This window comes from Myodes glareolus, chromosome 6 (assembly GCF_982192425.1).
Source record: "Myodes glareolus chromosome 6, mMyoGla1.1, whole genome shotgun sequence".
NCBI lineage: Eukaryota > Metazoa > Chordata > Mammalia > Rodentia > Cricetidae > Myodes > Myodes glareolus.
The window spans coordinates 6,704,608-6,732,118 of NC_142031.1; the positions used below are offsets into that span (position 1 = coordinate 6,704,608).

A 27,511-nucleotide genomic window follows, 5' to 3' on the forward strand; every position below is an offset into this window, starting at 1 on the left:
GATCTCTACTCATTTGTACTTTCTGGGGTTGAATATTTGTAAACTTTTCTTATATTCCAGGTATTTAATAGAATCTCCCTTTTACATCTTTTTCAGGAGTAATTAATAATTCCCAACATGGTGAAATTTTACTTCTTCAAACATTTTTTCTAAACTATCAGGATCTGAATCAGCTAGTATGATATCATCCATATAATGGTAAATTATAGATTGAGGAAACTGTATATAAATTATTTCTAGTGGTTGCTGTACAAAATACTGACACAAGTTGAGGCTGTTTAACATCCTCGTGAAAGAATTTTCCACTGATAACTTTTAATAGGCTGGGAATTATTATAAATAGGCACCATGAAGGCAAATTTTTCTCTGTCCTGAAGAGGAGGTCTAGGGGAATCCTGCAACCCAAGGGGAGAGGGAGTGAGTTACTGTTGTAGTTGGCTGCTTGTTCATTTCCTGGCTGCCCAGACTCCCAAAATAACCACACAGAAACTGTATTAATTAAATTACTGTTTGGCCAATTACTTAAGTGTATTGCTAATTATCTCTTACATCTAGAATTAACCCATCTCCATTATTTTATATTTTACCATGAGGTTCGTGACCTTCTGGCAAGATTTCACTGTGTCTGTCTCTGGCGATGACTCCCTGGCTTCTCCCTGACTCCACCCTTCTTTCTCCCAACATTCAGTTTAGTTTTCCCCACCTCGCTCTGTTCTACTCTATCAGGCCAAGCCAGTTTCTTTATTAACCAATGGTTTACACAGCATACAGAGGGGAATCCCACATCAAGTCACATAAACCATGGACACAGAAAGCTGTGCTGAAGAAGTTTGTGTGGCAGGAAACGAGGGCATGGGGGCTTCCTGGATGACAGAGCTGCCTGGTGGTGGGTGGCTAACGCTGGCAGCATTTGGGGCCCAGTGGGGATGGGCAGCAGCTGGAGGCTGCTTTAGAAAGGCTGCAATGGGAAAACCCCAGACTCTTATGGAGGCCTTGGGGGAGGGAGGGAAGGCCTGCCATGATGGTGACTCGCTTGTGATGGATGCCAAATAAAGTGTTTATCTAACTCTCTATCAATAAAAAGTCGAGAGTCAGATACTGATCGATCAGAGACATGGTATAGAAGTGACTAGTGACTTATCTTTCTCCTTCCTTCATCCAAAAGAGCCAAGAATCTTTCTAAGCCCCTCCATACTGCTTCCTGTCTCTCTCTATATGTCCTTGGTTCTCCAAAACATTTATAGATAATTTTGGTCAGCTAGTAGCTAACTCTACTCTCTGATTCAAAGTAAACTTTATTGACTGATGTAGGATGCCCCTCTGTATGTTGTGAATATGTTTTTATCGCCATTAGTTAATAAAGAAACTGACATGGTCAATAGCCAGGCAACATAGAGCCAGGGGGAAATCCAAAAAGAGATACAGGGGAAAGAAGGGAGGGTTGAGGGAGACACCAGCAGCTGCCAAAGAAACAAGATGTGAGGTAGTAAGCCACAAGCCTTGTGGTAAAATATAGAGTAATAGAAATGGGTTAATTTAGTTGTAAGAGCTAGTTAATAAGAAGCCTGAGCTAATAGGCCAAACTGTTTGTAATTAATATTAAACCTCAGAGTGGTTATTCTGGAACTGATGGAAAGGAAGAAACCTCCAGATACAATTGGCAGTCTTGGGAATGTCAGAGTGCGGTCAACAATCATCAAGGCGTGAGTGCATTCAGGCAGGTGCTGGGGCTGTAGCTGAGAGTTCTGTCCTGATCCATAGGCAAAGAGAGAGTCACCACTGGGCCTACTTGAGCTTTGCAACATCAAAGCCCACCCACAGTGACATACTTTTTCCAATAAGGACACGTCTCCTAGGCCTTCTAATTCCGTGTGGCTTCCATGCAGCCCCTAACTTCTGTAAACATACAAGGCACTCTCACACAGATGAAGTCTGAGCTCAGTCTCAGAAAAGCTCGGGGGACTAGCTTCCTCCAGGGCTCCCCAACTCTTCTGTGGGGCAAGCGACCAGCCTGGGGATCTTGTCTGCATAGCCCATGGACTGTCCATCACCCTCGAATCCTCCCTAAGTGTTCAGCGGCCCCTCTTCCCTCCTCCCCGTCTCCTGCTCTGTCTGTCCCACTAACCTCCTTTTTCTTTGACCCTTGTATTTACCAGTTAGTCTCCCCCTTCTCCAGCCCCACATGGAACTTCTGGAAACTCTGTTCTTCCAGCACCAAAGTTACCTTCATCGCTTTGCAGTGCCGGGGATGGAACCCAGGGCCTCGTGTACGCTAGGTTCTACCACTGAGCTACATACTCAGCCTGGAACCAGGTTATTATCAGAGCGGCTCTCAAGACTAAAGGGTCACTGGGTATGTATGGCAGAGCACCCATTTAATCCCAGTCCTCAGGAGGCAGAGGCAGGCAGATCTCTGTGAGTTCAAGGCCAGCCTGGTCTACAAAGCAAGTTCCATTCCAGTCAGGGATATATAGTGAGACCCAGTCCCCACCTCAAAAAGACTTCTAGGTTCTCTTATAGGCCTTAACTTCCTGGGTTTCCTTCTAGACCAAACTACTGAGGGCTCCCCTGAACAGAGTGTCCTACTTCTATTGAATGCTCACTGATTGGAGAACCCTCCATACTTTCTAAGTCTTTACCACCCTACGTCCAGGCCTCATTCCTCTTGTTATATAACCCACCCACGCTAGCAGAATTCTAGACATTTCTAGGTATAACTGCGAGTCTTAAACTGCTGCATTAAGACCTTAAACAGCAAGGTCTCTGATCTGTCTCCACATGGCGTGTTCGAGGATCCCACCTGTCTTTTCCCCACGCCAATAGTCCAACGACTCTCACCGTCTGCCACCTGCTGTGTAACTGTCCTCTCCCAGTAGGTTCCACGGGTGGGTTTCTGTTGTCTCAAGATGAAGGTTCATTCCCAAGCACATCAACACAGCAGAGAGTACCAAGCATGCACCCTCCAGGCTACAGACGTATGAAGTCATTTAATTCCTGCGGCAGCCACTTGGGACATGCCCTGTTGGTTCTGCTTTTACTTGAAGTAAAGAAAGGCTGAGTAACTTGACATTTTGCATGGTTGGTAAGTGGAAGAACCAAGGTTTGGACCAGAGAGTGGATTCAGGGCTCCCCTGGCTCCAGGTGTTGTTCCTGTGAACCGCGCCCACAACGGTCCTTGGTCCTTGCCTTCTAGTTCTGACGTCACCACTCAGCATATATGGAGTCCGTCTTTCTGTGTTGCTCACATGTGGTAGGTCAAGGATGGCTCAATCAGAGCATGTGTCAAGACTGCTCTTGCCGGTTGCATGACTCAATGCCAGTAGAATCTCTAGCCCATGTCTGAAGAAACTGCTTCTGCCTCCCATAGCTGTTCCCTGTCATCCTGACCACTGCATGACAGCCCGTAGCCCGTTCAGCACTTCCTTCCACACAACTCAAGGCTCTCTCCATACTTGTGTAATACACACACACACACACACACACACACACACCCATGTCAATAAGACTCCACTTCTGACATGCTGATGTAAGGGGCAGCCCATCCTTCCCACATCCCCTTCCTGCAGCCTTAGGCCTTCTTGGCATTCACCCCGTGACTGCGAACAGGCAGAGCCCCTCCCCCAACTTTATACATAACATTCCACAGCTTTGCAGCTCTTACCCTCCAGCAGAGAGTGTCCAAGCGCCTCTCCATGCCCGATCCTGTGCTTGGGAGACCAGCCACCCTCAGCGGCGGGTGTGTGTATGTGTGTGTGTGTCTCCCCTACGGCCCTCTTCTGCTCAACAGAGAAATGGTATGTCTTGGTGAAAAGTGATCAGATGTGTTTTATTGGCTATATGGAGATGACACCATGTTCCACAAATACTATCATTTATAGTTAATAACTCATGCTCAGTGAGTGTCTTCCCCTGGTCTCTTCCCGAGCTCAGTGACAATGCTGGGTCAGGAGAGAGGACGACTTCACTCCCAAGCAAAGGCCAGAGACCCCCACGAGGTACATGGGGGCCACAGAAGCGTCGCCTTTGCTGGTATAACGTGACCCTCACATCTGTTTTTGTTAGAAAGGCTATGTTACAGGACCCCCACCACAGTCAGCTCAGCAAAGGTGAGGGATGGCGTTGAGGGTGACCGGCCTCCATGCTTAGAGGCATCAGAAGAGCACAGAAGGAGAGCGAGGTCAGATGTCCCCTGGCTGGAGGCTGGTGGCGGGGCTGGCATTCCCTGCCAGGCTCGTCTCACTTCCAAGGTCACAGACAACAAGAAGCCAGAACCAAAGTCCAGGAGACAGGTCCGCGCAGACCGACTCTGTTGGCTCAGGGGCTACTAAAGCATGGCAGGTGGGAGGTCTTGGAGTTCCTCCTTCTCTGGGTAGACGTCCGACACCTTGTTCTTCTTGGCGAAAATCTGGTTGATCTCAATGAACGACTTGCCCTTGGTCTCCGGGATGACCATGAAGATGTAGATGGTGGTGAGGAGACAGATGACCGCGAAGATGATGAAGCTGTAGGCGCCGAGACCCACCTGCGGGAAGGAGGGACCGGTGAGGGAGGTGATGCACATCAGGAGGCGCTGGAAGGGATTCAGGTGCCACTCACTTGAATGAATGGGAAGATGAGCCCCACGGCGAAGTTGGAGAGCCAGTGGACGCTGCCCCCGATCATGTAGGCGGCAGGCCTGGAGGACTGTAGGAAGATCTCAGTGACCAGCAGGGCAGGGATGGGACCTGAGAGAGGGAAGATAGAGGGATGAGGGAGAGAAGGGAGGGGACGACAGTTAGGTTAGGGGGAGCCACTCCCTGAAGGCAGAATGACTCACAAAGGATCCCTGAGCCCATGGGTGTTTTGGCACCCTGGTTACCTGGCCACGAGGGCAGTACGTATCTCTAAGGCACAGGACTTTGAGGGGGTGGCTGAGAGAGGAAGTCATAAGGATATCGGGTGTGGTGGATGGAGGAGGCTGCCTGTGGCGCTCGCTCTGCCAGTCTAACACGGCAGCGCCTTCAACCCATGGTGCTAATTGCAGCCTCTTCCGTCCCAGGCTAAAAGGAGCAATGGAGAAGCCACTTGGGATGCACCCACTGTCCCTGGGGATTCTCAGAGAAGCTCACGGAGGACCAGGATATGGGGCACTGAAGCTATGAATCCAGTTTAGGGGTACATACTGGGCCCCAGGGCATGTCCGATGACGTAGCCGATGATGCAGACGATGCTGACATAAGGCATCCAGGTGACGGTGTTCTGTAGGGGTGTGAGGACAGGCAGTTAGTACTTGGCAAAGCTGAGACCTGCTGGGACCAGGGGCCTTGGGGACCTCAGAGCAGAGGTGGTACTGCTGGGTCTGCAAGGAGCCAGCGGTGACTCTGCTATGCCACTTGATGAGATATTAGAAGTTGTCTGAGAGAGGGCTGGATCTGCTGAGGGAGGGGCACACAGTTCTGAGACATCTGACAAAGACTATACTTGTTAAAATAAGTTCATTTTTGGTGTCTAGTGCCTTTACTATGGTGAGAACATAGGTGGGAAACAATATAGTGTTGTTCCTGAGTGGGGCCACCAGCATGGCTGGTAGCTGCTGTGGTGGTCTTTTTCTGAAAATACCCTGCAGCTAAGTTACTAACAGATCTTTTTTTTTAAAATATTTATTTATTTATTTATTTATTATGTATACAATATTCTGTCTGTGTGTGTGCCTGCAGACCAGAAGAGGGCACCAGACCCCATTACAGATGGTTGTGAGCCACCATGTGGTTGCTGGGAATTGAACTCAGGACCTTTGGAAGAGCAGGCAATGCTCTTAACCTCTGAGCCATCTCTCCAGTCCTTTTTAAAATTTATTTATTACTAATAGGTCTTGAGATCCTTGATGGCTAACCTGCTCTCTCATTGTGTGTTCAGCCTGTAAAAGCTTATTTTCCCATTAATATAGTCATGTAACAGACCTGAATATACCTTAACTTCCTTAACTTCCTATACAATCAGCTCTTACAACCTAAGTTAGATGCATAGCTTTAATCTTCCATGCCTTGTCTTTCCATGACCTTGCATGTCCATATGAGCAGTGTGTGTGTGTGTGTGTGTGTGTGTGTGTGTGTGCTGGTAATCACTTGCTGAAAGTAGCCAGCAAGCACACTTGAACAACAAATATCTCACGTGTTGGAAGTAACATGTGGATATAGGTGAATAATATTTACGTGTGACTTTGAATGCTATTCTGGGCCAGTTGGGGTCAGTAAATAATAAAATTTTCTGTAAAATAGCCAGGCGTTGGTGGTGCACACCTTTTATCCCAGCACTTGGGAATTTGAGGTCAGCCTGGTCTACATAGTGAGTTCCAGGACAGCCAGGGCTATGTTAGGGACACAGACATCAGACGTCAGACACAGACATCAGGTCACGAACTGCAGACAGGAGCAAGACACAGGAAGAGAAGTGGAGAATTCAAATTTGGGTTTCACTCTTAGTTCAAAGCATCCCAAGAGGAAGTCCTCTCTCTCTCTCTCCCTCTCTCTCTCTCTCTCTCTCTCTCTCTTCCTCTCTCTCTCTCTCTCTCTCTCTCTTCCCCCCTCTCTCTCCCTCTCTCCCTCTCTCCATTTCTTGATGCGACACCAGTGTGTTTTAGCGCCTTCTCTGAGGCTTCTTTAAGTGGTAATAATCGCAGCGTTCCTTACCTGCAGGGCCAGTGCGACCGTCAGCACGATACAGGCGGTGAGGCAGGTAGAGAAGCCGAGGAGGAGCAGAAGCCGCCGTCCCCAAAGCTCTACCACAAATACCTGGAGGTGTGGGAGGGAGGAAGTGAGGTGCTTGAGCCAGTGCCCAGTGCTTTTGTGGGACAGAGAACCCCTGCCTGGGGCTGCCATCATGGGAACCCTCACTATCCCTCAACCAACTTTTGAGGGGTCAGGAGGAGTGTGTGCCCGGCCACCAATGTGTACACAATTGTAAACGCATGCACAGAACATGTGTCCCTGGGAGGTCAGCAGAGAGATCCAGCTGAGTCACTATGGTCCCAGATGTTCACTCGTAAATGAGAGCCTAAATTAAGGGCCCCACTCCTGTGGCTCTAAGCCTCAGGCCTTCTGCAAGGAAAAAGCCAGGCATTGGAGTAAACTTGAGAGATCCTGCCCCTGTGGAGGCCTGGCTGGCTCTTAACAGGAGGGCAAGTCTCACTCAGGTACTACCTAAGAGGTGAGTCACGGGCAATAGCCCCTTGCAGGGCCACTGCCTCGCCCTGCGTGCAGAGACCCCGCCCCATTTCTGCCGTGCTCAGCAGCCCCAGCTCTAAGAGGTCAGAGTCACCGCACACAGTGGGAGCATCTGGAGTTGGGTTTGGGCCTCTGCTTCTAGGGATCCATGACTGCTCCTCACGGGAGTCAGGCACAGCCTCATGCCAGAGCTTTGAGGCTGAGGCCTCAGAGCCCTAGGGGCACGTAGCATACCTCAGGCCCCAGCTCTCTTCTTCAGCCCCCAGATATGGCTCCCCCCTTGGAGGCTGATGGGACCGCAGCCTCATGGACACTCACCGTGACAATGGTCATGAACACATTGACTGCCCCTGTCCCCGCTGTCACAAACTGGACGTCGTTGCTTTTCACACCTGCGCTGAGGTAGATCTCATCAGCGTAGTAGTAGATCTGGAAGGCAACCGTGGGTTTGGCGGAGGGTGGCCAGTGACCCACTGAACCCCAGCCCCTCAGAGCCATAGGCAAGACTCGTTTTCAGCACCTGGTCACACACTGCCTGCTGCTGCCCCTGTGCCCGCGGGATGCCCACCGGTACCGTACCGCGTTCACTCCCGACAGCTGTTGGCCGGCCATGAGGGCAATGATGGAGATGAGCTGCCAGCGCAGGGACCGCATCTTGAACAACTTCCACACAGAGACGAAGCCCGCGGCCTTCTCAGCCTCGTCCTCCTTCCGGATCTCCTCTATTTCCCACTGCACGTCTTTCCAACCTCGAAGCCTCTGCAGGGCTGAGGGAGAGATGAACAGAGGGTGTGAGCTCAGGGCTGAGGAGCCTGGGGATCAGGGGTCAAGAGGAAACCACAGCAGCCCTCACCTTTCTCGGCGGCGGATTCGTCTTTCTTCTGAATCAGCAGGTAGCGCGGGCTCTCAGGGAAGAAGGGCAGGAGGATGAGCTGCAAGGCTGCAGGCACCCCAGTCAGCCCCAGGAGGATCGGCCAGCCTGCAAGCCAAGGTCTACTGTTACAGAAGCCTGGGCACCTGTGCCCTCTTCCTCCACCCTCTACACGGTGCCTGAGGGAAAGGCCTCTGTGAGGACGAAGCCTGATGTTCCAGTGACCATCTAGTGGCTATTTACACAGAGGCTAAGGCGTGGCCGGCCACTGCACACCTCTGAGTTGGGCAAACCAAAGCATCTGATGAGGCTGAATGTGGGCCAGACTGCAATGCCGATGGAACGTCTCCATGTGTTTTATATAGACCTGCATTGTCCTTCAGGGACCAGCTGGCTGGAGCGGACTGAGGCTAACACTGTGATCCCACCCCAGGTGTGTGTCCAGAGAGGCTTGTGCAGGGGACACAAGGACACCTCAACTGGGGTGGCCAAAGTGGCCCCTATAAACTCAGACACAAGCCCAGCAACAGTGTAAATGCCCATTATAGTCCTCATAGAACGGACACAACAGCAGTTCTGTGTTTCGAGAATGTTCTTCAGCACTGCAATGGAAACAGCTGTCCAGTGTGACATGGAACAGGAAAACTTAATGTCCAATGCCCTTACATCAAGTTCAGAAGCAGATAAAATCAACCCTACCGTCTCCAAAGGAGAGAAGTCTAGACTCAAAGAAAGAAAAGAAGGGTATATGTCAGCACCACGCCCCCACACACCCCGCTTTTGGGAAGGAAGATGTTAGTGATGGGCACACAGCAGCCCTTGGGGTCTGATGCAGCTCTCTTGACCTGGAGAACGGTCACGGTGTCTGGTTTCTTTCTATGTTTACTGGGAATCATACATGATATGTTCACAATAAAAATAGCTAAATAAAAGGGTTGGGGGATGGCTCAGTGGTTAAGGGAACTTGCTGCTCTTGCAGAGATCTGGATTCAGTTTCTTGTTATGGAATATTATTTTAACTGGACAAAGACGTGTTACGTTTGTTTATGCTACATTTCTTTAGGGATGTAAGGATGTATAATTATGTAAAGATGTGGTACATTTGTTTCACCTTGCTTGCCTGCGGCACCTGACTGGTCTAATAAAGAGCTGAACGGCCAACAGTCAGGCAGAAAGATAGGCAGGGCTGGCAGGCAGAGAGAGTAAGGAGGAGGAGTGGAGAAGAGAGAGGAACAAGAAAGAGGGGGGAGGGAGGAGGGAGAGGAGGAAGGAGAGGAGGAGGGAGATGCCCCCAGACATGAGAAGCAGTGAAAGTGAGACATACAGAAGAAAGGTAATCAGCCCCGAGGCAAAAGGCAGACAAAGAGAAACAGGTTAATTTCAGTTAAAAGAGCGAGCCAGAAAACAAGCCTAAGCTAGGCTGAGCATTCATAACTAATAAGAAGACTCTGTGTCATGATTTGGGAGCTGTTTGGTGGCCTAAAACAAAAAGCCTGGTTTCTGGCACCCACATGGCGTCACAACATAATACTCAAGAGAGAAACAACAGCAAACTCAAGCGGGGGACAGAATTGTTTGTTTGCTTTTTCGGTCATTTATTCTTATTTTGTTCTAAGCACATGGGTGTTTTGCCTACACGTATGTCTGTCTGTGTACAATGTGTAGGCTTGGTGCCTGCGGAGACCAGAAGAGGCCATGAGAGCCCTGGAACTGGAGCTGTGTGTGTAAGAGCCCTGGAACTGGAGCTGTGTGTGTAAGATGTGCTACAATGGCGGCAGAGGGATGGCAGGAGGAGAGGCTCCGGCCTAGAAAGTGAGGCTGGAGGCTGAGGCTGAAGTTGTTTCTCTTCCTCTACCATGCAGGTCCTCTGGTCATCGAGTTCACAACAAGTGCCTCTAACTGATTTTTTTTTTTTTTAAAGAAAATAGCATGTAACTCAGGCTGGCTTCAGGCTTACTCTGTATCTCAAGCTGATTTTGAATTCCTGGGTCTCCTTTCTCTACTTTCTGAGTTCCGGGATTACAGACATGTGCCACTAGGTCTAAACTTCCCTGGGTTTTTAGTATTTGATTTCATATAAGAGAAACAGGTCAGAGGCACCCTCATTTAGCTGCAGTCTTCCTCAAGGCATGTGTGAACCATCCCAAATCCATGGCTCCTGGCCAGGAAATTGGCTTCTAGCTTCTTGACTAGGAATTCCATCCAACGGTAAGTTCAGCTTCAGCCTCACCACTCCCTAGGCCAGGGCATCTCCTCCCACCATCCCTCTGCTGCCCCTTGATCAGAACCAGGCCCCAGATGATCCTGGGACCCTGTGCCTATCCCCCTGCCCTGTCTGCAGCAAGTGCTGCTGTCTTGTCTCCCATGCGAGCCATAGTCACCAGCCTCTGGGCCCCTCCTCCCGGGCCCTACACTACAGCTCTCTGTACAGAATCACCAAAGATCCCCAGACAGTAATCCAGATCTGACTGTGCAGCCTTGATACTGGGGTGCCTCGCCTGCGCCTCCTTGCCATCCCTGTTTGAGCAAAGCCGCTGCTCTATGCCAGGGATCAGACCAAGGACGATAAAGTGGGTATGGTCAAGACCCAGCCTTGTACTACAGTAGGGTGACAGAGAAGGGCAGAGAGCTAGCATGCCACCCTTTTGAAGTCCCCTAAGAGTAAAATGGATTTTGACACCTTTGGTGTCTCTGCCCAGGTCTAGAATGTTCCATCCGTGGATAGGACTATCCCTGTCCTCTGTCAATGCTGTGCAGTGCAGACATTGGCTCCTGGCTTTGAGTCCTGCTGGCTGTGGTGACCTGAGACTCCACCCTAGTCCATTCATTTGGGGTCTCAGCTCCTAGGAGCTCCTAGGGAGAATGTGGTCCCTTGACAGGGGTGTTCTGGACATACACAGGACTGATGGAAAGATGGGAGGGGATGGCAGTGTAACCCAGAGCCAGGTCCAGGACATTGGACAAGTTTCCAGTCCGCTGAATCTTGGGTCTGTATCTGTAAAGTGGGCACATTTAAAGTCCATGATCTCATGAGCTACTGGGAGGAACAAATGAGCTACTGCAGGAGACATGGTGTCTGGGGCCATCGCAAGCGAGCGCTATGTTCTGACTGGTGTGATCAGTGAGACTGGTCTCCCTCTTAGAAGCCCAAGAATCAGAAAGAAAGACAAGAAGGAAGGGGAAGAAGAGAAGAGAGGGGAAGAGAAGAGACGAGAAGAGGAGAGGAAAGGAGAAGAGAGAAGTGAGGAGAGGAGAGGAGAGGAGAGGAGACTACAATATGAGTTTGAGGCCAGCCTGAGTTACATGAGACCGTGTCTCAAAAACAAACAAACAAAAAAAGTGGTTCAAGACTCAAGACAGAGAGAGAGGAGGTAATGGGTCCATTTATAAGTTATTGTGTGCTTCTGAGAGTGTGGACAGTCACTTAGTAGTTCACGGGACATAGGCCCTTCCTGTTCAGTCAAGACACCTTGCCGTTTCCTAAAAGGAATGTGTCACCACGTGCTTGTTCAGGGCCTACAAAGTGCATTGCAGGCTATGGACGGAGCGTGGAGCAGGACTGTCTTCACTAGACAGAGTGGGGAAGTCAACAGGCTTGGGGTGGGGGAGCAGAGGGCGGGGGCAGGGCTCTGTTCTCACCTTCCTCATTGGCCAAGAGATCCCGAAAGCCAAACAGCTGGGCCACAAGGATGCCGATGGTGATGAAGAGCTGGGGCACCACCCCAAGAGCCCCGCGCAGGTTTTTAGGGGCCAGTTCCCCTAAGTACATAGGGACCACATTGGAAGATACACCTGAAGGAGAATTGAGATGAGAATTTAGCCAGGAAAGAGTGGGGAGACAGATTTTGTCTTTAAGAACCCACCCTACCTTACCAAGCATGCTCTCTAGCCTAGCCCTCCCTTAAAATGGGGGAGAACTCAGCTGGTACTTGCTGTGCAAGCATGAGGACCTGAGTTCAATTCCCACATAAAGCTGGATATGGGGAATCTATACTGGTAATCCCAGTGCAGGGGGCTGGGGAGGCAGGCAGATCGCGGAACTTGCAGGCCAGCCAGCCTGGTTCAATGAAAGACCTTGTCTCAAAAAGCAATGTGCAGAGCTCCTGAAGAATGGCACCCGAGGTGGACCTGCAGCCTCCACACACGTGTGAACCTCCACACACATGTGCACTCATGCTTATATGTACACGTGCACCCCACCTCTCACATTCCATAACTGTATTCCATAACTGTAGTGATATTTTGTTCGTGATCTAACAAATAAAGCTTGCCTGAGGATTAGAGTGTGGAGCTCGGCGTGCAGAGCTAAGCCATCAGCTAGCCATAGAGGCCAGGTGGTGGTGGCACACACCTTTAATCCCAGCACTCAGGAGACAGAGGCAGAAGGATCTCTGTGAGTGCAAGGCTACCCTGGGCTACACGAGACGGAATCTGTCTGAAAGTAAAACAGAGCTCACACAAAGGTGATCTCAGCCCTTGGGATCCCATGCCTTTCATCTCAGCACTAGGGAGGTGGAGACAGGAACAATATGGCTGAGTGGAGAGAGGAATACAAGGTGGGAGGAGACAGGAGCTCAGATGCAGACTGAGGATGTTGCCTGAGGTTTCTTAGAGGCAGGATGGCCCCTCAGGTCTGAGCATCGGCAGAGGTAAGAACTCTCTAGTGGCTGCTGCTCTGCTTCTCTGATCCTTCAGCTCTCAGCCCTTGATAGCTACCTCTGAGTTTTTATTAAGAACAATTAGACTCGTGTTACACAAACACAACGAACGAGTGAACGAACGGCCCTTGAGAATGCTTCCTCTGATTTTCAGTTTCTTAAACTTCGTGGAGGGAAGTCGCACAGCATCTGTTTCTAACAGGAATGTTTGCTTCTCGACTGGTGCAGCCTGGCCAGGCCCTGTGTCCTTGCTTCTGACTGGCTGGGGTCTCAGAGAGGATGAGGATGGGACAAGCTGCCTCAGGGAACCACCCCTGAGTTCAATTTGGGGACACACATGGTAGAAAGAGAGAGGCACACACCGGCTTCCCCCACAAAATAAATAAATAAAGCCCTGAGAAATAATAATAATAATAAAAAAGGTGGCTTGGCAGTTAAGAGAGCTGGTTGCTCTTGCGGAGGACCTGAGTTCTGTTCCCAGCACCCACACCAGGCAGCTCACAGCCTGTAACTCCACCTTCATTGGATCTGACACCCTCTTCTGGCCTCTGTAGGCACCTGCACTCATGTGCACAGAGCCAGCCCCTAGCCCCTCCACTCAATAATAAAATAAATATTTAAAAAAAAATAGGTGGGGGGCTAGAGAGATGACTCAGTGGTTAAGAGCACTGACTTCTTGTCCAGAGGACCCAGGTTCAATTCCCAGCACCCACACAACAGCTAACAACTGTCTGTAACTTCAAGATCTGATATGATACCTTCACACAGACATACATGCAGGCAAAACACCAATGTACATAAAATAAAAGTAAATATTAAACAAAAAAGACTGGCTGGAATGACGGGAGTATAGTTCAGTGGTAGGGTGCTTGCTGGTCTGCACAAGGCCTTGTTCCATCACCAACAGGAAGTAAGTAGGTTTGTAAATTTGTCCAATTCTGTGGTGGACACCTCTACTTCAGCACTTGAGCATAGACAGGAGGATTGCTGCAAGTTCTAAGCCAGTCTGGTCCACATAGCAAGTTCCAGGTCAGCCAGAACCACATAGTAAATAAACCCTGTCACAAAAGCCAAAGGAGGGCTGACAAGATGGTTCACTGGGTAAAGGCACTTGATGCAAAATCTAACAACCTGAATTTGCTTCCTGGGACCCATATGGTGGAAAAGGAGAAATGACCCCTCCAAGATATCCTTTGACCTCCACAGGCTTGGAGTGGCGTACACGTGCCCCTCACATCCACACAATATACACTCAATAAATAAATGTTAAAAAAAAATAAAAGCAACAAAGTGAAAACAAACTGAAGTTGGGTAGGTGTATCTCCATTAAGGACACTTACAAGGTGGGAAGCAATCTCTATTTTGTGTATTTTGGGGAAGGGGTCTGGCTAATCTCACACTAGAGCGCCTTCTGCCTCAGGCACCCAGCGCTACAAAGACAGGGCTAGCCCATGGCTAACTCTGCTGGGGCAGACTCTCCAGACCGAGCTGGGAAGACCCTAGAGTCGGAGCTGGGGGTTTGTAATGTCTGCTGCGTTCATTCCTTCTGGCCAGGGAAAGCCTTCCGTCTTCTTGTCAAGCGGTTGATCAACAACGAATCCTTGATCCGTGAGCCTCCAGAAGGCAAGGCTCAGCTACCTTTGCTCCTCACCCACAACAGGGCTGTGTACTTCATTCTCAGTGAGCTATGTGCTTGGTGCGTCCAAGGGGCAGGACGCCTGATCACCTGACTGACGTCCAGGTGTGAGTGAGAAGTGGAGCCCAAACAGAGCGGTACCGCACCGCTGGGTCCAAGTGTGAGTTGAGGACCTTCCCAGGCTGTCTCTGAGGTTGGAACTACTTTTCCTACTGTCTCAAGGTGTTCTTTACCCTTTTCCATCTTGGAGCACAGTGTGGGTTTCCCAGAAACCGCAGCCATCTACTGACACCACTAACTGAACAGGGGCAGATTTGAAAATCCACCTGGGCCTGTGATTAGGCAGCAGATTACAAGAGGCCTTCTAACTGCGGCCTCATCCCATAGCCATTGGACTCCTTCCTCCCACGGGCCAACCGCACACATCCCTGTTACCCATGACTACTGGCCATTGCCGTGTGTACTGCCCACGCCACCATGCCCTTCCTGAACTCCCCGGAGGAGTTCATGAGATGTTTCTCAATCCTGGGGATGGTGGTCGGGTTTGTACTTTTGCTGACTTATTTCCTGTATACATATAATCTATCATTTGTCTCATGAAAACAAAAAGAAAATCCAACTGCCTGCTGTTAAGGCAGACATTGAAGGGAATTGTGAGCATGTGGAGCAAGTCTTTCTTCTTACAAAACTTGTCGTAAAGCATAAACGTCCAATTTCTCTTTGAAACTGAGTCTTAGGTAGACCAGCCTGGTCTTGAGGTCTTGAACTCAGCATGCCTGGTAGCTGTTTTGTTTTGTGGTTGATTATCTTTCATAGAAACTCTCTCTCTCTCTCTCTCTCTCTGTGTGTGTGTGTGTGTGTGTGTGTGTGTGTGTGTGTCCATCCCACATGCATGCCGTGCCCAGGGAGGCTAGAAGAGGCCCTTGGGTCCCCTTGGTCCCGGCTGCGAGCTGCCTAATGGGGGTGTCAGGAACAGAACCCAGGTCCGCTACAAGAGCAGCAAGTGCTTTTAACCTCTGACCTTGCTCACGTCCCATTGAACTTTCAATAATCTTAAAAATGAAGAGAAGTCCTGAGACCAGAAATCTGAGAGAGGTGCCAGCGAGGTGGCTCAGGAGAAAAGGCGACAGGCTGCCACGGCTGAAGCCCTGGGTTTGTTTAGAAAGAAACCTGATTCTGGTCACAAACCACGGAAGAAATGGACATCCATGAACTGTCCTCTCACCTCTACACGCGGGCCACGCCCCGAGGAAATACGCAGATGGAAAAAATACGAGACAAACGTTGACTAAAAGTCTGCTTTAAAGTGTAAAGGTTGGGGTCCCTCCCATCCCCCCAAAGTCTTAGCCAAGTGTGCTGGTACATGCCGAATAATCCCAGTACTTCCGAGCCTGGTGCAGGAGGATTGCTGAAAGTTTGAAGTCATCGTGGGCTACAGAGGAGACCTTGTCTCAAAAGCAAATACGAACCAATGAAAACAAAACAATCGAGGTCTAGCTACACAAACACAGTCCAGGCTACCTCAGACTGGTAATCCTCCTGCCTCAGCATGTCACGTGTTAGAGTATAGTGAGGAGACCCCATCTTCACAGGCTGGAATTTATTTGTGTCTGTGCTGTGAATGAAGCCAGGCCCTTGATCTTGCCAGACAAGTGTTCTACCACTGAGCTGTATTCCCGGTGCCCTTTTACATTCTGTTTTGTTTTGAGACGGAGTAATGCAGACCTTGAACCTGAAATCCTCTTAACCCTTGCCTATTAGGTGGCTGATATCACAGGTACATGCCACCAGGTTCAGCTTAGGTTAAGATTTTTAAATTACATTTGTGTGTGTGTATGCTTTTGGGGAGCTGGGCTTCCATCACGCAGGTTCCTGGGATAAAATTCAGGTGGTCAGGCTTGGTGGCGAGGGCCTTCACTTGATGAACCATCTTTACCAGTCCTAGGTTTGGATGTTTAGCTCTGATTTATTGATCAGCGTTTTTTATATTTTCTTATTATTTTTGGAAACCCATCCTGGATGCTCATGATCAGTGGGAAAGAAACTTCACTAGCTTACAGCTGACAACATCTAGAAGCTTCTGCAGGGAAAACCAAAGGCAGAGCCAAGCCAGGTGAGGCCATGATTGCAGGGATGGCTTCCCCGGGTACCCTCGGGGATTGGGGTGGGGCTAGGGGTGGGGCTGAGGAGCAAGAACTCAGTGCTGAGTGAAGTTTGCCCCATGGCTAGTTTGCTCCTAATGTGGTTATTTCTCCCCCGCCACACTGTCTGGCAGTTCTTCACTCTGGCTAGCCTGAGCTAACTATTGTACGTCAGGCTGGCCTCAAACTCACAGAGATTCATCTGTCTCCACCTCCCAAGCGCTTGAATCAAAGGTGTGCCACCTCTGCCTCACCAGCTTGTGAACTTCTGCTGAGGAGGTGCAGGGATTTTCTTCTGTCAGTCATCCCTACCCCACATCTGGAAGGAAAGTTTACTCTGAGATCCTCTGGAAGGAGATGCTTGAGGGTAGAGTTCAGGAGGTGCCTACCCTGCTTCTGAAGCACCCTGAGAACTGGCAAAGCCACTCCTGTCTGGGCACTGGGAAAGGCTGACAGTTGGGGAAGCCACACATGTGACTTTCAAAGTGTCCTAAAAGTGTCTCCAATTCTAGACAATTAGGGAAGAACTTTCTGAAACCAATGTAGCAGATCCCAGGCAGCCTTGGCTGAGAAGGTGGTAGGTGGGGTTTACAAACCAGTTTCACACACCGCCCCCACACCCCCAACAGGGTTTCTCTGTGGAAGCCTGACTGTCCTGCCTCTGCCTCCCCAGAGCTGGGTTTAAAGGCACGCGCCACCATTGCCCAGTCCAAGTTCCACAACTTTTTAAAACTATATTTAACTATAGTTTAAAAAAATACAGAAATCTATTGTTCAACTTGGTTCTCCCACAGATGCACAGATGAGCAATGACTGAAACAAAATTTTATTAGCCCTTTCTGTTCTTGTGACGTAGGACGGTCTACTCTCAAACAAAGGAGCTGCTCACTAAGTAGACGGCACCACCCTCCGACTGACACTGCCCTCCGACCGACGCTACCCTCCGTCTGAACATTATCATAGCCGATGCTGAGATACTGATAAAGGGACGACACTGGAAGGACCGTTCTAAACTCAGGCTTTGTAGTTTTTTCTTACAGAGAACAACTTTCTTTGGCTGGGAATTGTGGCTCAAGGATAGAGTGCTCACCTATCTATCACGATCCTGGGTTCAATCCCCACCTTGGAAAAACAAGCCAAAGACAGTGTTCCCTGCAGGAAACATTACGGTGAGGCTCTGCCCAGTGACCACTCACGAGGATGAGGCACAGACTCAAGTGCCTGTGTAGGGTCCGTTTCAACCTCTGTGTTCCTGAAGCCCCAGACTGCAACAAATCCCTGGGAGTCGGTTCTGCCTCCCCCGTGCTGAACGGCACTGCCGGGCAGGGTTTCTTACCTGCACATATTCCAACCAGAAGTCTGGAAGCAATGATAAGCTCATAGGTTTTGGCAACTTTGCTGCACCCCATTAGGATGGCTGGCACGATGGAGAATATATTGTTGAAGAGCAGAGCCCCTTTCCTGTAGCGAGTATGAAAGAAGTCAGCTCAGCGTGAGGACTCGTTCATTCACTTCCTGATTCACTCCTCACGAATTCACAGTCAACACACACTCCGTAATGTCTGCTCAGAGCAGTGGCCCCTGGTGACAGCAGTGAGCTTCCCCGGGACCTGAGACTGACAGAGAAATCCTGCTGTGGGAGCCAAGAGGGCGTTGGTGACGGGAGCAGAGGGGAACAGACTTGTCCTAAGATACAGTAAAATCAATCTGCTATGGCATCAGTGGGCTGCGGTCGTGGCACTCGGGAGACTGGGGTACATGGATCCCCGGAGCCCAGTGGTTCAGACCAAACCTGGTGACACACTGCGGAGCTTGTCTCAAAAACAAGCAAGTCTTGGGGATGTGGCTTGGGCGGGAGAGTAACTGCCAAGCCTGTGCTGACAGCATGACAATCAAAACACCAAAAGCAGAACATGCAGACTGGAGAGATGGCACCACAGTTAAAACCACTCTGCTCTTGCAGAGGACCCGAGTTCAATTCCCAGCACCGACATGGCAGCTCACAACCGTCTGTACCTCCAGTTCCAGAGGAACTGATAACCTTCTTCTGGTCTCCTTGGGCATCAGATTCACATTCAGGAAAAACACCCAGACACATAAAATAAAATGAAGAATAAAAATTAAACAAACAAACAATAAAAATGAATCTAGACATGGATTTTGTACCCTTCACGAATAGTAATTCAATAAGACAAAAGACAAAAAAGTAAAACTGGAATATTATAGAAGTACAAAAATCTAGGTAGCTTCTCAAGGCGTTTTTACATATGACACCGAGCATAACACGAGAGAGTAAGAACCGCTGTTTACACTGAAGAAGAAAGAGCGGTGCGCGTGCACACATACGTACTACTTAAGACATTTTTGTTGTTGTTGTTGTTGTTTTCGAGACAAGTTTTCTCTATGTAACAGCTCTGGCTGACCTGAAACTCTTTGTAGACCAGGCTGGCCTTGAACTCACAGAACTCCACCTGCCTCTGCCTCCTGAGTGCTGGGATTAAAGGTGTTTAAAAACAATCTCACTATGCCATATAGGCTAGCCTAAAACTTTAACCTCTGCTGCCCCGGAAGTCCTGGGACCACAGGAGTGAGCTACCCTGCTCAGCTATGAATGTATCTCTTGAAGTTCTTTGGGTAGTGTTTGGAACAGAGAAACCATCCTTAAACTAAGTCACTGTTGCTGTTTTTAAAATACCTGCAAATATTTAAGGTAGCTGTAAACATATGACCCACCCTGATTAAATTCCAAATGGACAGCTCAGTGAGGAACGCTGGGCCCTCCTGAGCAAGCGCTCACTAGTTGACCTGTGTTCGGCAGATATGGCCCATACTGGGGCCCACGGGGAAGACTATGGGTTCAACACTGCCTCACGGGACAATCTCAGGGTCTCAGATCCCCAACCAGAAGTTGTATACTTGAGAAAAAAAATTTAAAGATTTACTGAAATATTTAATTTTCTGTGTATGAATATTTTGTTTGAATGTATGCTTGTGTACTATCAACGTTTACTGCTAGCTTCCACAAGTACACATACATGTTTGCGCTTGCACAACTATGCTTACATGCACACACCAACACCAGTAAGTACATACACCACACACACATGCATGTACGCACACACGCATGTACACAGGTGCACACACATACCCCAAGCCAACCTACTCATCTCTTACCTGCCCAATTTATCCACCAAGAGTCCAACCAGGAGAGAGCCCAGGAAGCCCCCAAAGGGGTACATGGACACCGTCACGGACCACAGCAGCGTCAGGGTGAAGGAATCAAGAGACTCCCCGGTTCTTTCGTTGTAGGTGTTGTTGTAAAATTGTTGCATGAACTGCAGGCGGAGAGCACAGACCGACAGAAACAGATGAGCTCATTTTGCAGAAAGAATTAATGGAGGTGTTTAGCCGGATGGGGACAGCCCTACTGGAGACAGGGACAGAGCTGCCTGGGTCGTGTGTGGGAAGAACTCTGACAGGCCAACCCCTGCAGGGTTTCTCACACCCTGGAATGGCTGCAGCCTTCCAGATGGTGTGGCTGCTGCCGTCCAGGTGACTCTGCACACTGCCATCCCAGAAGGTATCTTCAAGAGAACCTGAGGTCTGAGGACTTGGTCATTCGCTTGGCCTGGGTCCTGACGGCCAAGGGTCCTTAAGGAATAGGCTGTGTTTGCTCTCTGGGGACCACATGCATCTCTAAACCCCTCACTATGTCCGCAGCTGTGACTCACTTACCACAGTGGCCTACCTACCTCTGATGGTGAGTTGACAACAGACACGTTGTACCCATATTGGAAAGATGAACCGAAGGCAGCTATCAATGTTGCGAGGGCCAGCACCAGGGTCAACTTCTGTGAGAGGTAGGGTGGATGTCAGGGAGCAGGCATGGGAGGTCTCCTGCTGGACTTCCAGCGTGCACACAGCCATTTAAACATCACCCTTCGTCTTCCATCTACTCTCTACCCAAAGACTGACTCACTGAGGCTAGAAAACAGGCTCTCAGCCAGGCACCCCTCCAACCCCGTGTTATTCAGACTGTTCTCCAACTCCTCAGCTCAAGTGCTTTCCAAAGCTGTACTGTTTCCCAAGGATTCCTCACATACCAGGGGCACCTGTGTGTGGGTCTGCGTGTGTTTATGTGCACCAGGAGCACCTGTGTGTAGGTGTGTGTGTATGCTAGGGGCACCTTGTGTGGGTCTGTGCATGTATGTACACCAGGGGCATCTGTGTGTAGGTCTGTTCATGGGTGTGTGTGTGTGCACAAGAGGCACCTGCATATGTGTGTGTGTGTGTCTGTGTGCTTGTGTGCACCAGGAGCACCTGTATGTGGTTGTGTGTGTGTATGTGTGTGCACCAGAAGCACCTGTGCAAAGGGTCTGTACATGTGTGTGTGCACCAGGGGTACTTTGTGTGTGTGTGTGTACACCAGAAACTCCTGAATGTGTGTGGGGTCTGTGTGTGTGGGGTATCTCGGGGGGCACAAGTGTGTATGTTCATGTGTGCAAGTGTGCCCCCGAGATACATGTGGTCAGCTTTTGAGGAGTTGGTTCTTCTTTTGCGCTATCACATGGGTTCCAGACATCAAGCTCAGACCAGCAGGTTTGCTTGCTAAGTGCTTTTACCTTCTGAGCCATAGCTTGATCTCTTTCTTCTCTCCAGACAAAATCAACAGCCAGGGCAGGACTGTTGTCACTTTTGCTCACCACTGTATCAACCAGCAGCTTGGCTGATGCCTGGCTTCATTGACTGTAGTGATATTTTATTTGTATTTTAATACATAATGCTTGCCTGAAGATCAGAGTGCAAAGCTAACCCACCAGAGGTCAGGGAGTGGTGGCACACTCCAGGACTCAGGAGATAGAGGCAGGTGGACCTCTGCTAGTTCAAGGCTACCCTGGGCTATCCAGAAACAGATCCAGGTGGTGGTGGCTCACACCTTTAATCCCAGTGTTTGGGAGTAACACACCTTTAATCCCAGCACTAAGGAGGTGGAGGCAGGAGATATGGCTGGGTGGAGAGAGAAATATAAAGAGACAGGAACTCACTGGAGTTGGAGTCTGAGGTTTGGTGGAGACATAGTGCAGTCTAGGCAGTCTGAGGATCACCCCTTTGGTCTGAGCATTGGTAGAGGTAAACGGTCTTCTCTAGTGGCTTTACTGCTCTGCTTCTCTGATCTTCAGTTTTTAACTCCTATATCTGTCTTTGGGTTTTTATTTTTCATGCTACAATTAGTAGCTAGTTGGCTGGCTGGGTGGGTGGGTGGATGGATGGTTGGGTGGATAGGTGGGTCGATGGGTGGATGGATGGATGGGTGGGTGGGTGGATGGATAGATGGATGTGTGGATGGATGGGTGGGTGGGTGGATGGAGAGATGGATGGGTGAATGGATGGGTGGGTGGGTGGACGGATGGATGGATGGGTAGGTGGGTGGGTGGATGGATAGATGGATGGGTGGGTGGGTGGGTGGATGGATGGGTGGGTGGATGGGTGGATAGATGGATGGATGGGTGGATGGGTGGATGGATGGATGGATGGGTGGGTGGATAGATGGGTGGGTGGATGGATGGATGGGGGATAGATAGGTAGATAGGTAGATGCCTGTGTGGCTGGGTGGATGAGTGGATGGGAAGGTGTATTAGACACTGACTGGGTCTTGTACACGCTAATCAAGCTTCCCACCATCACTTAGGTTTGTTTTTTGTTTTTGTTGTTGTGTTTTGAGGCAGGTCTTATTAAGTTGCCCAAGTTGGCCTTGAATTTTTGATCATCTTGCCTTAGTCTCCCTGAATCCTGGCATTGTAGATGTGTGAGGTGTGAGCTACATGCCTGGCTGGCTAGCTTGCTCTCTCTCTCTCTCTCTCTCTCTCTCTCTCTCTCTCTCTCTCTCAGACAGAGTCTCTCTACTATGTGGACCAGGCTGGCCTTGAACTCACAGAGATCTGTCTGTCTCTCCCCCTGCAGTGCTGGGACTAAAGGCGTGAGACACCACACTTAATCCGTGGACTGTCAAGAACAGGTCTTCATGATGGAAAAGCTCTTAGAAGAGTTCCAGGCTTTCACGTATCGCTCCAGCTCCAGAGATTTCTCTCCATCTCCAAGAAGAGAGCTGCATGGGCGGGGGGCCCTCACAACAGAGGTATCTCTCACTTCCTCAGAAGGGGGTCCCCAATAGTCCCTGCCTAACAACGGATGCCACAAACCAACAGAACAAGTTACTGAGTCAGCCCCATGAGCGTTCTTTCGCTGCTGACCTGCAGCTTTTAAAAACTAGATTTACAGCTGGGTAGTGGTAGAGCACACCTTTAGTTCCAGCACTTGGGGGGCAGAAACAGGCAGATGTCTGTGAGTTCGAGGCTAGCCTGGTCTACAAACTGAGTTCCAGGACAGCCAGGGCTATACAGAGAAGCCTTGTCTCAAAAAAAAAATTGATTTTAATTATGTGCACGTGAATATAGGTGCTCCAAGAGGCCAGAGGTCAGAGCCTCTGGAACTGGACTTACTGACAGCTGTGAGCTGCCCAGTGTGAATGCTGGGAATTGAACTTGTGTCCTTTGGAAGGGCAGCAAGCACTCTTAATGCTGAGCTATCTCTTCAGCAGCTTTTTAATCCTCTGATGAGGAGTGTGGCTCATGAGGCTACATCCCACCTGCAATACCAAAACTGCAGTTTTTGCCCCCAAGCTGGGTCCTTTTCCTTCCCTGCCTGGAACTATAGGGCCAAAAAGATTGAGCACCAACTAACAATGAAAGAGGCTTTTATTCTTGATCAAAAATAGTAGTGGGGGAAAGATTTACAAATGAAACCCCCTCTTTACCTTTTTATTATTATTATTATTATTATTATTTAGATGGAGGGAGGGTTTCATTAAGTTGCCTAGGCTGACTGGACTGACTTGAATTCTCTCTGCAGCCCAGTCTTCCACTGAATTTGTGTTCCTTGTGCCCCGGCCTTCCAAGCAGCAGGCAGGTCTGGCTTTTCTTTACAGTGTGTACCATGGTGTTTGCACACGCTTTGTGAAGCGATTAACACCGTTTAGCTTATCAGTACGCTTGCCACCTCACATCGTTATCTTTGCGTACGTGTGTGGTGAGTGTAAAATGTACTCAGTGAATCTCAAGCAACCAAGGAGGACTAGCTCCAATCAACACGGTCGGTCTGCTGCTGGTCACTGCGACACTCCCTGCAACCACAGACCCTGCCGCGCAGCTCCGGGGCTCGCGCATCCCAATAGAAACTTTGTACTCTTGAGCGGCATTACCCGGTACCTCTTCCCCAGGCCCCTGGCAACAGCTCTTCGGGTTGGTGCCCGAGTCTGATAATGCAGCTGTGTCTTTCTATTCCTGCCTCTGCCACTTAGCATCCAGGCTGCAAAGCAGTGGGACTCCTTCATCTTTTGAGAGCAATTAACTGTGTATCTTTACTTGGTTGAATCCTGTGTCACGCGAGTCACAGTCTCACCTCAACTTCCTCTCTTTCTCTCTTTTCTTCCTTTCAAGGTGAGGGAGGAAAAAGAATTTGGGACGTGGACGTGGCTCAGTCACAGGGCACTTGCTGAGCACAGCCGAGGCCCTGGATTCCCTCCTGTGCACACCACTCTTAACCAAATTACTGGGGAAACATCTTAAAGCTTCAGTAAAACAGCCACCATTGGGGTTGACCCTGTTGGGTGCGATTCTAGAGTACAGGGAAGGGAAGAAGCCCCCCCACCTCACCCAGCTGATCTATACATAGTAAGTGTCACATGTGGGTGAGCTCATTAGTGAGTTAGTACCAACACAACAGTGAGGCCTTGGGGAGGAGAGAGGGCAAGTGATTCCCTTCAGGACAGAAACGCAGCCGTGTCAGAGACACATCACAGACCATGTCTTCATTGTCCAAAGTGCTGTTTTGTAGGGAAAAGAGGAAACTGTATCCAACAGTTCTTAAGTGGTTTTGAGGCCTGAGCTGCACAGCTCCTGAGGGACAGCTGGGCCCAAGTGCTGTCTGGCATCTTCCCAGAAGATTGCGCAGCCTGTGCCTCCCTGGTTTCTCCTGATCCCCAGGCTCCGTGCCTGGCTTCAGACCTGGACAAGTGAGGGGCGGGCAGCCGAGGTTAACCCATGCCCCAGGCTAGGGGCTGTCTGAGCTGTCTCCCTCCCTCACCGAGCGCTCATCTGCAAAGGGCACCACGCGCGGGCGTCCCCATTCTTTTCCTTTCTCCTTGAGCGGTGGGCACAGCATCTCTGTGACCCTGAACATTCGAGTCCTTAGCCTCAGGTGCCTTCCTACCAGATACAGATGATGGCATCTGACCTGTCAGACACTTTCTCAGCCCTGACAATCCCAGAGAAGTTTGCGTGGTGGCAGCACAAGCCTGTAATCTCAGCCATCTGGGAGGCTGAGGGAGGAGGATTGCAAATTCAAGGCCAGCTTGGGCAATTTAGAGAGCCCCTATTTTAAATTGAAAGTGAGAAAATGACCGGGGTGTAGCTCAGTGGGAGAGCACTTGCCTAGCATGCGTGAGTCTCTGGGTTAAGTCCCCAGCACTGGGAAATCAACAAACCACCAACAAAACAAGATAATCCCAGTGAGGTCCCTGGATGAACAGTGACCCTGGGTGAAGGGAGGGGTTGATTCTGCCCCCTAGAGGACATGTTTATCATACCTGAAATATGTCAGAGGCCCCGATGTTCCCCTGTAGCTCTAGACAGCCCCAGAGATACCTGGTGCCCTGTGTCACTAGTGAGGTCACTAGCTCCATAGGATAAACCGAGCAGTAATATCAAGAGGGGCCTTTCCTCCTGGCCAAATGCTTCCCATGCATTATCTAACTGTTCTGGCACCCAGGAGAGGGGGTGTCTATCAGGGCATTTTATAGGTGAGAAGATACTAAAAGAGTTAAACAAGGTGAGATGACACGCACCTACAAGCCTAGCCCTTAAAAGGTAGAGGCAGGGGGATCAGGAGTTTGAGGCCAGCCTCGGTTGTACTAACAACTATCTCAGTAACTAAATTACTGTAATTAAATACCTTGCCAAAGTCTTAGCCACAGCTCAGACGGGAAGGAGCTGGTCCCAATAACAGACACTTCTCCCTCCCAAGCCCACTCCCACTCTATATGCTGCAGGCCAGGCTTCCCAACTGTATGTCTTATGGGCCTCAATAAACACTATTTGACACAAATGCATGTTTCTCATCCTCTTAGGAGCAAATGCTCCTGGAAGGATTAGAATGCAAATTCCTTGAAAGTATTCGCTGATTCATGTTACCTTCTTGGCACAGTAGATTTTCTTCAGTCAAAGGAATCTACACCTAGCCTCCAGCTGTACTGTGCGTTTGGAACAGGAAAAACAAAAAAAACAAAAACAAAAAAACAAAAAACAAAAAAACCCAAAAAACAAAACCCCAAACCTTTTTTGTGACAGGGTCTCTATCCTAAGCTGGCTCTGAATTCCCTCTGTAGCCGAGGCTAACCTCAAACTCCTTGTCTTCCTACCTCTACCTCCCAACTGCGGAGACACAAGTGTGCCGCCACACCTGGTTAGACCTCATACTTCACGCATCCCAGGCAAGCACTCCACAAGTTGAAATCCACCCCCCACCACCCCCGCGAGCCCAATTCCTGGTACTTTCTCAACAGCTCTTCCAGGGGCATGATTCCTAACAGGCATCTGTCTATTAACACCAATCACGCCTCCAACTATAAAAGTCCAGCTGTTGGTCGGGCTTCTGAGCAAGCGTCCTCTTCTAGAGACCAGCCCGCCAAAGGCTGGACCTGCACCACCAGAGCCCCGGGGAGTCTTGAGGATGGCTGGGCAGGCCCACAGCTCTGGCTGCCGGCAGCCACACACTCACCCCTTCCTTCTTCTCCTGATCTTCCTTCTCCATCGTTGTTCCGCAAGGGCAGCCTGCGGCTCAGCTCCTCAAAGTGCCAGCTGTGCCGTGTGCGGAGGGAAGACATTTAGAATGCACTTTGGTCATGCCAACTCCCAGCCAATTGCATTTTTATTGCCAGTTTAAATCAGGATAACCCTTTCAGGCACAGAGAAACTGGCCCTTCCTTTCACTTCTGCTTTTTGAGTTAAACCTCTAGAGTTTGGCTAAACCAGCATGTCCCCCTGAAACTGCGGGCTCAGCATGGGACCCGGAGGAAACAGCCCTCAGTGTGTCCCCACTGCTCAGGTTTCCCCAGCCATGCTCTCACAGAGTGACTAGAGGGGTTATTTCTGTCTGGAACACATGGACACATGCAGCTGTCGCCAGCCCAGCAAACCTAACGTTAGATAAAGGGTGACAGATGGGACCATAGAAACTTAGAGTGGTCCCCAGTACGAGGTCTACAGCCGAGTGTCCCTAGTGGAGAGTGAGTGACTGCCCAAGGAACCATGCCCAAACTATTATTATTATCAATTATTATCACCATCTTTACTATTACTATTATTATTGGTGCTGGAGACCAAATTGAATGCAAGCGGTCTAATGCTGAGCTATGTCCTGGCCCCAAGGTACACTTTTTGAGGAGAAATTTTTATTTTGTCTTTTTAAGGAACCCTGAGTGGTCCAGAGAGATAGGCTCATCACTATTGGGAAAGCAGTAAATACCTGCACTCTTTCTCTGCAGGGCAGGGTAAGTCGCCGCAGGCGGGTCTGGGCCCAGCAGTCTGCCCACAGCCTGCCCACTGCCCGCTCCTGTGCTCAACACGTGTGCAGTTGCCAGGGTGCTGAGCAGGCCAAGTGGCCAAAACCCAGAGCAAAGTCCCACCAGGCCCGTAGATTTTCGTCCTTGTCAGACATGCTCTTTGATCTATTGCTGAGGCTCAAGTCCAGTCAGCCGACATCTTGCTCTCTCCTTCACCCCTCAGCAGTTTATTCGGTGCCCACTATGAGTCCAGGAATGTAGGTCCTCTCAGGTGGCGACGGAGTCGGGGGTTATCTCCCTTCAGCAAAACTTCGCTGTTTTTTCCCCACACAACTTCAACACAAGGGTTTCCAACTCAGGCGTGGCAGGGCCAGAGCTTTCCATG

The 27,511-nt window shown here is 49.8% G+C and overlaps 1 protein-coding gene across 2 annotated transcripts; it reads right to left on the minus strand.

Annotated features, from left to right (window-relative positions):
- Positions 1-3,805: 3,805 nt before the first annotated feature.
- Slc2a5 (solute carrier family 2 member 5) lies at positions 3,806-27,108 on the minus strand. Of its 2 annotated transcripts, XM_048415401.3 has the most exons (13): positions 27,090-27,108; positions 26,343-26,422; positions 20,261-20,359; positions 19,683-19,843; positions 17,845-17,969; positions 11,713-11,865; positions 8,056-8,181; positions 7,782-7,969; positions 7,521-7,631; positions 6,669-6,770; positions 5,163-5,238; positions 4,597-4,724; positions 3,806-4,522 (listed from the first exon to the last, which is right to left on the minus strand). In XM_048415401.3, the coding sequence occupies exons 2-13, from the start codon at positions 26,373-26,375 to the stop codon at positions 4,325-4,327; spliced, it is 1,500 nt and encodes a 499-aa protein (XP_048271358.1). In that variant the 5' UTR covers positions 26,376-26,422; positions 27,090-27,108; the 3' UTR covers positions 3,806-4,324. The 2 variants fall into 2 exon arrangements, with proteins under 2 accessions (XP_048271358.1, XP_087762970.1); XM_087906844.1 differs by lacking the exon at positions 27,090-27,108 and having other exon boundaries at positions 26,343-26,533.
- Positions 27,109-27,511: the final 403 nt, after the last annotated feature.

Bases quoted from the DNA above. Each gene is read 5' to 3' on its own strand.
- Slc2a5 (XM_048415401.3), bottom strand. From the start codon at position 26,375: ATGGAGAAGGAAGATCAGGAGAAGAAGGAAGGG. The intron at 19,844-20,260 runs GTAGGTAGGCCA...CTCCGCCTGCAG, and splicing joins TTGTCAACTCACCATCAGAG to TTCATGCAACAATTTTACAA. The intron at 8,182-11,712 runs GTGAGAACAGAG...CTTGGCTTGCAG, and splicing joins TCTCTTGGCCAATGAGGAAG to GCTGGCCGATCCTCCTGGGG.